Raw genomic sequence first — 12,316 nt, 5'->3', positions numbered from 1 at the left:
TTCTATAAACAGTTTCCTCAACTGGGAGATTTGAGTCATCTGAGTGATTCTGAGTGATTCTCTTACTGAGAATTAATAAAATCTAAAATTATACAATATTCTGAAGACATGTTATGGATGAGGTTGAGATATACATACATATATATATATATATATATATATATATATATATATATATATATATATATATATATATATATATATCCCTTTTTTTCATTAGTGGAGGCTAAGGACTAAAAATGGTGTAATTTAGCAATAAATAAATAAATAGACAAATCTGATTAATAATAGGCCTACACAATAAAGCAATAAAGCAGTTTCTGTTTGGGTGTCCTTAGCTAAAAAAACCCCCCCAAAAACAACAACAACAACAAAAAAACAACAACAACTAAACATGACTGTGTGATTTGTGGTTAAAAATAAAGGGGTTCTCAGACTTTTTGCAGACAGGGACGTCTTTAACCGTAAAAAGAAATCCATCTACTCCTAAACACTGATATATTTTATCAACATAGTCCAACTATTCAATTAACATGCACATTATTTAAGCATTACATGTGTACTATATTTTTCCTATATACTGTGGACCTTTTTCATCTGTAAACTTTTCAGTCAAATAACACATTTTTATCAAAAATGGTCATTTCAAGTTGACATTAAGTTTTGTATTAAAATCAAGTGCTCAGTTGAATAATATGTATATACATATATATATATATATATATATATATATATATATATATATATATATATATATATATATATATATATAAACCTTTTACTGACGGAGGATGTAAAGCCATGCATATTGAGTATGGCAACTGAATCAGGAGAAAATCATTCTGAAAATAAAAGACGTGGCCTTGTCAGCCCGAACAGTGCATCACAGCTCTGTCATCATGGCACGTGATATGGAAAAGAGCACGGATATAACTTCAGATTTTTTTCTCTTGCGCTGGATGAGTCTACACACACACACACACACACACACACGCGGACGCACGCACGCACGCACAGACCCCCCCCACACACACGAGGTTATGCTGCCCAGGAAACTCATCTTTAAAATTAATTCCATATTGCAATTGTTTGATGTATATTTGTTTGTTTTTCAGTTGTCCCTACTCAAAAACAAACACATAAGTCATTGTGATTTAAATGTTATTGAATAAACGTGTGTGTGTGGGTTTTTTTTTTTTTTTTTTTTACAATAGTAATATAGGCTATTAGTTTTTGCAATGGCTCTTTCGAAAAACAAAAATGAAAAAATGGCTAAAAATGAAAAAATGGCTATTTGGTGAAAAAAAGGTTCCCGACCCCTGTTCTATGGCATTCGTCCAAATAACTTCTTACTGGGACCTTTCTTTTCAAAAGTGTACACATGGCTTGGAATAATTCAGTATCTATCCAGTGACAAAGTGTCTAGCTTGCTTGGTTTTCCCCACTCATAGTGAATTTTAAATGTTGCATTTATAATGATTCTTGTTCTTCTAATAGCAACCTTGTACTGTATAGTGAATTCCGACTGTTTTTAAGAATCTTAAAAAACTTTTATTTATTTATTTATTATTTTTGCTAACAAGCAATACAAAATGTAGGCTATTACGTTACTCTTCTGTCCACTTCTGGGCAGTGAGACTGGACAAAAATCAGTGAACACTATATGCCATACAATCTGATAGGCCTATTAGACACTGACTCTGACAAAATGTGCCTTGGTGAAGACTGACTTAATACAGTTGATAGAAATGACAAATTCATTTTGTTTCTGGCAAGGAGAAAGCAGTTGAACAGATGAAATTGTGATTTTGTTTTGTTAGCAGTCATAAAGTTTGTCTTAATATCATTTCATGCATAATTTTACAGCTATTTAGCAGTTTAGATAGGGAATGGGTGCAGTAGTCTTGTCTTGCTCGGTTTGTAAACATTATTCAAGAGCCCCACACAGTGGACAACTGGAGCATTGGCGTCTCCAATGTGTCCCTGGAGGTCTACAAAACATATTGTACCAATCGCTATTAAAAACTACTCTTACTGTTCCATATATGGTATTAAACACAACAATTTAAGGTTGTATAGTCCTAAATTAAGGGCTTGGTATTACTATTTATCCGATTGCACTGACAAATTGACATATCTGTGCTCTATTTGCAAATAAATTTGCAAATAAATTCATACTTTAGCAAAGTCTATAAATAGCCCACAAGAAGGTTAATCAGACCACCAGTCTGCATTTACACACCTACTGCATTAAGTCAGTGAATGCTCTATAGACTTCATTTATTTACAGTGCCCTCCACTAATATTGGCACCCTTTGTAAACATAAGTAAAGAAGGCTGTGAAAAATTGTCTTTATTGTTTAATCTTTTTATCATTTGTTCAGAAAATTCACAAAAATATTCTGCTCTCCTGGTTATCAAATAATTGCAAACACAACACAGGTTCATCCAAAAAAAAATCTTTCTTAAATATAGGTGTGCAACAATTATTGGCACCCCTTTGAATTCATATGAGACAAATATATTTGGGGTATAAATATGAGGTAACACATAGGCCAAATTCCCTTAGTCATTCATAACAATGGGTAAGACCAAGGAATATAGCTATGATGTATGGCAAAAGGTTATTGAGCTTCACAAAATGGGAAGTGGCTATAAGAAAATAGCAACTAGTGGCTATAACAAAATAGCAAATAGTCAACTGGAAATGTTATGAAACAACCTAGAAGAGGACGTGTGGTTTGAAGAGGATGGTTTGAGTGGCCAAAAATCTCCAAGGATCACAGCTGGAGAATTGCAGAAGTTAGTTGTGTCTTGGGGTCAGAAAGTCTCCAAAACTACAATCTGAAGTCACCTACATCACCACAAGTTGTTTGGAAGGGTTTCAAGAAAAAAGCCTCTACTCTCATCAAAAAACAAACTCAAGCATCTTCAGATTGCCAGAGACTACTGGAACCTCAAATGGGATCGGGTTCTATGGTCAGATGAAACCAAAATAGAGCTTTTTGACAATAAACACCAGAGGTGGTTTTGGCGCACACAGAGAGGTAGCCATATGGAAAAGTACCTCATGCCCACGGTTAAATATGGTGGTGGCTCGTTAATGTTTTGGGGTTGTTTTTCTGCCAGAGGACCTGGACATTTTGTTAGGATACATGGCATCGTGGACTATCAAACATTAACAGATATTAAATGAAAACCTGACTGCCTCTGCCAGAAAGCTTAAAATAGACCTTGGTTGGATCTTCCAGCAGGACAGTGATCCAAAACATATACTTAAATCAACACAAAAATGGTTTACTGACCACAAAATCAAGGTCCTGCCATAGCCATCCAGTCCCCTGACTTGAAACACACAGAAAATCTGTGAGGTGAATTGAAGAAGAGAGTCCACCAGCGTGGACCTCGAAATTTGAAGGATCTGGAGAGATTCTGTATGGAGGAATGATCTCAGATCCCTTGCCATGTATTCTCCAACCTCATGAGGCATTATAGGAGAAGACTCAGAGCTGTTATTTTGGCAAAGGGAGATAGCACAAAGTATTGACTAAAAGGGTGCCAATAATTTTTGCAAACAATCATAACAATTTGTTATGTTTAACAAAGTTATATATTTTTGATAAACCTGTGTTTTGTTTGCAATTTTTGTGAATTTTCTGAACAAAAGATCAAAAGGTTAAACAATAAAGACAATTTTTCACAGCCTTCTTTGCTCATATTTACCAAGGGTGTCAATATTCGTGGAGGGCGCTGTACATGTTCTATTTTATATATAGTTTATGCATTGAGTCCATTCCATTGAAAGTTCACTCAGCGTGTGTGTGTGTGTGTGTGTGTGTGTGTGTGTGCGCGCGCGCATGATCCTACGTGCTCTTCATAAATAAATACGCGGGAGAAAAAAAAGAAGAACAAATTTTCCATGACGACATTTCCATTCATGTAAAAAAAACAAAAAAACAACAGCGGGTTCACACAAGCTAACAGAGTACAACGTGACTGGGATACAAATATTTAAACCGTTGACAAGTAGCGCAATTTATTATAATCAACAGGGGCCACAACTTTCCTCAGTCTAGAGTGGGAAGATCCTGGAGGCTTCTGTGTGTGCTATGTGTCAATGTATGACTGGGAAAAGGGGACAAATATAATTTAGATGTTCATTATGGAAATTATGGCCTATCAAGCAACTTTAAGAACAGCAGAGGTGTTGTCAAACCGCGCGTTTAGATGAGGGCAGAATCAGGGATTGTGGCTGTGTCTCATTTCAGACTGAGAGTGTACTGTGCGTGTCCAGAATAGCATATATATAACAGAGTGGCCCTCACTTCAGCCAAAAAGCTCTTCGGGGATTTAAAAAAACAAAAACAACAAAAAAAAACCCTCCTCCACCTTCTCCCCCACCCCCGACTTTCTCCCTGCAGTTTATACCTCATTCACTAGGATGCTGGCCCTGTAGCAGGGAGCTTCTCCGTGTGCGCTGTCCGTCGTGAGAGGAAAAACTAAATGAAATCAAAGAAAACATTTAACGTTTAATTTGAGCCAAATTATCCCGCCGTTCAGTGTCAATGCGACGTTTCGGTTTCCGGCGTACAAGACCTACTTTTGGGTACCGTGAAGATTAATTGTAACATTTGCTATTTTTTTTCCCCCCTTTTCCATTGTAAAAGTTGTAAATTTTTGGGCTTTTTTCCCCCTCTTTTTTTTCGCCTTGGCTCAAACTTTATTTTGGTGGACTAAAATATATTTTAAGATTTTAAGTCGTGTTCTCTTCCACTGTGCAAGTTTTACCTTTTTTCCCCCCCTTCACTTCACTTCACTTCTTTGGCTTGTCCTGAACTTTATTTCGGCGGGTCTGAACAGCGCGTTAGTGGCTTTGGGCCGCTCGTGTATGTGATTGGTTTAACAAGTGCCTTTGTTCTCCAGCGAAGGGAGCATGGCAGCCGAGAACACTGCGGGCGGAGCTGAGGAGCTGCAGCTCGAACCCTCAGCACCAAAAGCGGTAAGCAAACACACTCCACCAACATGCTGCATCTTTGCCATTTTGGGTCATGAGCAGTGATGGAAAAATGTTCATCCTTTATTTTACATCAGCACTGAGCCAAGTTCTGTCTGTCTTTGACAGAAGACAAGCACTCAAATGCTTTTTTACTTTTAATGGGTCCTCCCTATTCTCTTAATCGGTTTGATAAGGATAGTTTATAACTCCAGCCGCATTCATCATTTACAGCCGCTCTAGTCTAGTTGTCATAGGTTTACTTGATTGATAAGGCAAGAGAGAAAATAAAGTTGCTCCATGGGGGTTTGAGGCTCCTTTGCAGTGGTCAGATGGAGGTCTCAGTGTGTGCTGTGACTCTGTTCTGAGAACGAAAGTGCTGAGAACATCTGGACAGAGAATGACCCTGCTCTCCTTTGCAGCTGGGGGGACATTAACCTCCCCCCCCATCCTCCCACCCCAATGAGGGTCTTAGGAGTCAGCAGTGCTTCTCTTTTCTGCTTTCAGTCACATTCACAAGAACACTGCACTGAAATCGTGAATGAAAATTTCACACAGTCGGAAGGATGTGCCAGTTCACTTTGCTTCATTACCTAACTGCCTTATTATTCACTCTTTCCCCAGTCTTTTGCAAGGATTTAATTTAGTGCAGGTGCATGTAACAACATGATGTAGTGTAATATTGGATTGGATTTATATTTCTGGGGCTTGATTGTTGTGCTTCAGAAAACAATTCTGCTGAATGTAACTGAGCTGATTAATTTGTTTTAAAAAAAGTATGTACTTTAGTTTGTACTTTTATTCCCATATTAGCGTGCCGGGTCACTGCACAAACACTGCCATGGGCTGGCTGAATCCTTGGAGGTTGAGCAAGAAGGGCTGGTGGAGCACCAACCTCTGGAGCAGGACGACCTCAACTTTGAGAGATGGAAGCCCAAGCCAAAGCCTAAGAGGACACTGCATGAAAAGATAGATGACCTCAAAACATACCTGTGGAACCCTGAAACCAAGGAGTTTATGGGGCGATCAGGAAAGAGCTGGAGTGAGTAGAATGTAGAAGTGTGTGAATGAGTGTGAATCTGTTTAATGACCAAGTGGCAAAACAATGAGCACTTGTTTTAGTGAGTGTGTTTGGAGCTCACCTCCATATTAAGCTTGGGTTGGAAACAAAAGGCTTTAATTAGCAACGTTCTGTGTCTGTCTAACAAGCAAAGGCAAGTGAGTGCACAGATTATTATTTTTGCCCCTTATTTTTGCATTGGCTTTTGGGTCAGGATGAGACAAGAGGGGGTTTTGAACTATGTCTCTCTCATCCATGCCACTGCACACTCTGCTAAGAAAGCAAGTGCATATGCGTGTACATGTGTCACTGTGTGGGTCTGAACTAAGTGTTTACATAGGTGCACAGATAGCTTGGAGAAATCTGGACAAAAACAGACTGCCTGGGGAATGGTTCACGACGGGAGAGCAACTGTCGCAGTCCGCTTGCTGGCCAGGAATCACATTCCTATTCTCAAAAACCCATCGAATTCTAGAAAAGAATACACTCTCATGTCCCTAGTGCACCATAGCTTTGCATTGTGCTTGTCTCCCAGGAACTCTGCCGCGCCTATGAATAAGATTAAAGCAGACTTTTTTGGCAACTGTCACTTCCTATGGAGGTTTGCCGAGACAGTGATGGTAGACCAACAACACACTGAATCCCTGTTGGTTTGACATGAAACATTTCCAAATGACATGAAATTCCCATAGATAAAATGAATAATCACAGGAGTGCTCCTGTCTAGTGCCAGTGTAGTATAGTATCTTTTAAACCATACTGACCCGACTGAAATAGGCTTGGTTTCATTAGCAGAACGTTTCAGGAGCAGATAAAATGGACTAGTCTGGCAAAGCTGCGTGAGCAGGGGAGGGGCCCCCTCAGTCTATGAAGTGAATCTTGTGAAAGGAGAGTGTAGAAGAGTGTGTAGAGGCCTCACAATGCCAGAGTGGGGTGATCGGGCTCCTTGGAGCCGCTGGTGGCTCTGGATGGTGGCTAAAAAGCGTCACTCTGATGGCAACCGGAGGTTCACTGTGTTCCTGAGTAAGGGGACAGCTGGGAGAATTCTCACTGAGCTTGAACAGAAAGGCCATTGTGGCTCAGGGACACAAGGCTGGCTGCAGCTAGGCTCTGTAAAAATGCCTGTGCAGCAAAAGCCATTTCGTTTAGTCTTCGTTTGATCCTGTTCAGACCCTTAATTGGAAATTAAAATATAAACACAATAGCCACAGTCTGTTTCCATTCAAACTCATTTGCTCAGTGTGCAAATACAGCCCAAGCTCCAGACATGCAAGCAGCATGAATGAAAATAGTGCACAGTCAGGTAGATAGCTAATTTGGTTAATTGTGTCTTTACCTGATTCAGGTGATTACATACACAAAAATAAACCACGATATAAATCCAACAAATTTCTAACCATTAAATTAAATATGTACATGTAACAGCTGAAATTCCATCCTACTGACACAACATCTTACTCTTAACAACTTATTTCTCCTCTGTTTTTTTTGTTTCATTTTAGGCCTCATTCTTTTTTTCTACTCTGCATTGTACATTTTCCTGGCAGCCATGTTTGCTGGCTGTATGTGCTGTCTCATGTGGTCCATCAGTCCTTATGCTCCGACCTACAATGACCGGGTGATGCCTCCAGGTATAAATCTGATACTTTTAAAGTTTTGAAAATCACATCCATATGAACCAAGTATGACTTTAGATCAGGAGTTCTCAAATTTATAGCCAGGGACCCATTTTAGTGTAAAGAAATAGATAAATGCAAAACCTGTATCAGTAATAAAAAATAATATTCATAAAATAATTATTTTATTAACATAATCCAAGTACATTAGGCTAATATGTACCATTATATTTCTTTTTGGATCAATTGTAGTTGTTTATTTCTGAACTTTCTGTCAAAAGAACCCAAATCTGCTCACTATTTTAAAGTGTAGATTTAACGATTTAAAAGTCGACTAAAATGCATTAAAATAGATATCATTATACTTACTTGGAAGTTATTGAACCTTAAGTTAGAAAGTAGGAAGAAACACATCAAGTTGACTTGCATAATTTTAATCCAATTTAAGTGACAAACCAAGTAAGCTAATAAATGGTACCACTTTATTGACCTCAGAAGGCAAATTCATCTTACAGGAACCTACAAATAAGGCAAAGAAATAGGCTTAGCATGAAATAATAACCTAAATAACTAAATTATAATTTAATAGTAGTTGATTGTGAGCTTCAATATCATCACATTATTGAAAGAAATAAAAAACAAAAACAAAAAATACTGCCTTAGATAACCATGCACACAACTCTGTTTTGTTGATAAATGTTTTGCACAACATGAACATAATATTTGGATTTATTATTATAACAGTTTATCAATTAAACTACCAGTTTATTTTTAGTATAATTAATTTGATTTTGTAATAATAATAATAATATCAGTACATAGAGAAAGGCTATCAAAATGGTTGTTAATGATCTCTGGTTTAGTTACATCAATACTTTATTCTCTTTTGCATGAAAAGAAAATTTTATCAGCTACTCAAGTCTTTCAGATATTTGTTTGGATAAAATATGCATTTTAATTTAATTTGAATTTTTTTTTTTAATCCAAACCGACAGGGATGACGATGCTGCCACAAGTAGATGTTGTCCATGGATTTGAAATCACCTTCAACGCATCTGATCGTAGCTCATGGAAGAAATATGCTAGAGCACTGGAGGCTCAACTTAAACGTGAGTGTTGTCTAAAAGGTGCTTTTGATGAAGTGAAGTTGTTTGCTTTGTCTTCTCTAAAGAATGCATATACAAATCTCCCTCCCTGTATGCTATTCTTTATTGTGGTGACTTTGCCCAACTTTAGAGAAACAGAGGAAGGGGAATCCCTTTTGTACACTAAGCACAGTCACACTGTGCTACTTGGGCCCCACTTTTGTGCTGATCCTTTAGACTGAGGGGCCTGATAGGGTGTTTTGTCATTGTGTGGTTTATTTAATGCTTCTCTCACTCTCCCTGTCTCTCTCTCCCTCCCTCCCTCCCTCCACCCCCCTTGCTTCCTGCACTGCATCACTCCAGCCTATGATGACACACTTCAGAAAAGGCGTAACATTGAATGCAAGATGGGCACATACTTCTTGCAGGACAGCCTGGAGGAGAGTGCTGAGAGAAAAGCATGTCAGTTTAAGAGGTCCTCACTGGGGCCATGCTCAGGCATTGAGCAAAAAGACTTTGGCTACGCTCATGGAAAGCCCTGCATCCTCCTCAAAATGAACCGAGTGAGTGCGTAATTAAAGATAGAAGAACTGATTTTTAAGAAATGACAATCATTAAAGAAAGAAAGTGAATGGAAGAATATGTAAGAAATAACTAGACTATTTCTTGTACCTTGAGCCACATCTTGTTCTTAAAATGAAGAACCACTAAAACAATTCCAATTGGGGTGTTTGTATTGTGATTGTGTACCAATTTGAATAAGTGGATAGTTGGCATTTATTTAAAATTGGTCTTTTCTTGCTTTTATTTACTCCTATTATCGTGTAGATTCTTGGCTATCTACCAGGTCAAGGTACTCCAGTGAATGTGACATGTGCCGTTAAAGTAAGTAACGTATTATTAAGATAGTGAGCTGCAATTTTGGTGGGATTTTATACATCTTAGCTCTTGAGCATTCAGTGTGCATTGAGAACATGCACTGATTGGTATGCATACAGTCCTAATCTTTAAATTTCCTACTGTCTCTCTAGAAAGGGACGCCTGAGGAGCTCGGAGAAGTAGAATTCTATCCAAAAAATATTTTTGACTTGATGTACTATCCTTATTATGGGAAGCTCAGGCATGTAAGTGACCACGCAATAATAAATTAACCTAATTATTACAATTTTTTTTTTTTTTGTGAAATACAAAGGCATTTTCAGCTTTAAATTTAATTAACAATCAGAATAACCAGAAAAGATAACCTTGTGATTATGAATATAATGATTTCAAAATGTAATAACATGATTTTTAACCTCTTTTAAATTGTTGTGTACAGGTAAACTACACTTCTCCTCTGGTGGCGGTTCGCTTTCCCAATCTCCAGCAGGATGCTCATCTACATGTACAATGTAAGCTAAATGGCAAGGGGATAATCAATGATTCACCAACCGACCGCTTCCTCGGTAGTGTGTCTTTTAATCTACAAGTTGGTGCTTAGTCTGGAAGAAGGAATGCAGAGGGGCTAAACAAACTTCTCAGTGTACGTTATGGTTAAAATAGACAAATATACCGTCTTTACCCATTTTCCTGCCACTGCACCTTTCACTTGTGTTTAGCACATACATGCTTACAAACAAAATGCCCCAGTAGGCTACTAAGAAGAGCAAACATTGCAGTATATGATATTTAGAATAGTGTAGGAGCATAAATTGTGTTTATTTTCATCATACATTAATATTTGCTACTTTAAGAGGGAAAAAAATCACAAATTTAGGTTTTGAGCCAAACCTGTTCAAATGTAGATATACACTGTACAGTAAAGAGGGTCAGTATTGGGTTTTCGGTGAGTTTACTAAAACATCTCTATCTAAAGTCAATTGTATGTTTGCTTTTTTTGAACAAATCAAGAGATGTTTAGCTCTTAAGCCATACAAGTGATTAATTGTTTAACAATCACTTTTTTATGAATACATAAATAAAAACAAGAGGCAAAAAGAAAATTGGTAGTTTACTATACCAAGATTTGGTTTACTGGTCAATTACAAAATTACAATATGGTCAATTATTCTCCAAAAAAAAAAAAAGATTTTATGTGACAAATACGCACATACATTGTAGTCCAAGAAAGAACGAGTATTTAATGTTATTTATATAATTGGCAGCCAGTTTGAACCAATTTTAACTACATTTTAACTGCAAAAGGCTTCTTGTAGAATATCTAGCTCGATTATACAATATATTCAAGATGATTTTTCTCTCCTCAGTTATGTGTTTGTTAAACAATTATTCAAGCTTAAATGGCCTTAATTTGCAAAAAAAAAAAAAAAAAAAAAAAAAAAAAAAAAAAATTTAATGCCATTAAATCATTTTATATTTTAACGGATTTCTTTACATATCATGAACTAAAAAAATTTTGTCTATTAGTAAATTTGTATTTTCCTAAAAAGTGGAATGAAGTTTATCAGATATTATATAAAATTCTTTTCTTGTTGGATTCACACTGAAAAATAATATGAAACCCCTTCACAGCATTTTACATGATTCCATATACAGAATCACACACTACAAACTCACTCTAAGGTGAAAAATACTATACTTGTTTGGTTCTCTGTGAGAAGGATATCAACAGTATTATTTATTAATTGTATTTGCATAATTGACATGGTACAATTAGTTATTAACTGTGATGGCTAGATGGAAAGTGTAAATTCTTTGTTGGTGGTTCTTTGAGCGCAGTGAAAAACCGCACAAGAGTGTTTCCACCTCATGTTTTTAAAAAGCACTCCTAATGTTCTAGACATAAAAATAAAGATGGACCAGATTTAACCAAATGAAGTGTGTGTTTATTTGATATATCAGAAAAAAACAACATGGAAGCAAAAGCTTGGCTACTTGAGCTTTAGAAATTTTCCCGTTCATTTTTGGCATCTAAAATGTATATTCGTGTATATAAATGCATATACAGTGCCCTCCACTATTGTTGGCACCCTTGGTAAATATGAGCAAAGAAGGCTGTGAAAATTTGTCTTTATTTAAACTCTTGATCTTTTGTTAAAAAATTCACAAAAATACTCTGCTCTCATGGATATCAAACAATTGCAAACACAACACAGGTTTATACAAAAAATATATTTGTTAAATATATGTGTGCAACAATTATTATAGACTTTGTGCTACCTCCCTTTGCCAAGATAACAGATTCAATCACCGGCCCATTTTAAGCTTTCTGGCAGAGGCAGTCAGGTTTTCATTTAATATCTGCTGATAGAATCCATGATGCCATGTATCCTAACAAAATGTCCAGGTCCTCTGGCAGAAAAACAGCCGCAAAACATTAAAGAGCCACCACCATATTTAACCGTGGGCATGAGGTACTTTTCCATATGGCTACCTCTCTGTGTACCAAAACCACCTCTGGTGTTTATTGCCGAAAACCTCTATTTTGATTTCATCTGACCATAGAACCCGATCCCATTTGAGTTTCCAGTAGTGTCTGACAAACTGAAGATGCTTGAGTTTGTTTTTGGTTGAGATTAGAGGCTTGAAACCCTTCCAAATAACCTGTGGTGATGTAGGTGAC

General features: G+C 37.0%; 1 protein-coding gene across 1 annotated transcript; it reads left to right on the top strand.

Annotated features, from left to right (window-relative positions):
* The first annotated feature begins 4,414 nt into the window (after positions 1–4,414).
* Positions 4,415–11,084, top strand: atp1b4 (ATPase Na+/K+ transporting subunit beta 4). The gene is made up of 9 exons (XM_053630676.1): positions 4,415–4,606; positions 4,924–4,999; positions 5,807–6,035; positions 7,556–7,684; positions 8,665–8,778; positions 9,118–9,317; positions 9,583–9,639; positions 9,786–9,878; positions 10,073–11,084. The coding sequence occupies exons 1-9, from the start codon at positions 4,566–4,568 to the stop codon at positions 10,232–10,234; spliced, it is 1,101 nt and encodes a 366-aa protein (XP_053486651.1). The 5' UTR covers positions 4,415–4,565; the 3' UTR covers positions 10,235–11,084.
* The last annotated feature ends 1,232 nt before the right edge of the window (positions 11,085–12,316 follow it).

Source organism: Ictalurus furcatus, chromosome 8 (assembly GCF_023375685.1).
Source record: "Ictalurus furcatus strain D&B chromosome 8, Billie_1.0, whole genome shotgun sequence".
Taxonomy (NCBI): domain Eukaryota; kingdom Metazoa; phylum Chordata; class Actinopteri; order Siluriformes; family Ictaluridae; genus Ictalurus; species Ictalurus furcatus.
This window is presented reverse-complemented; position numbering and strand designations above follow the sequence as displayed.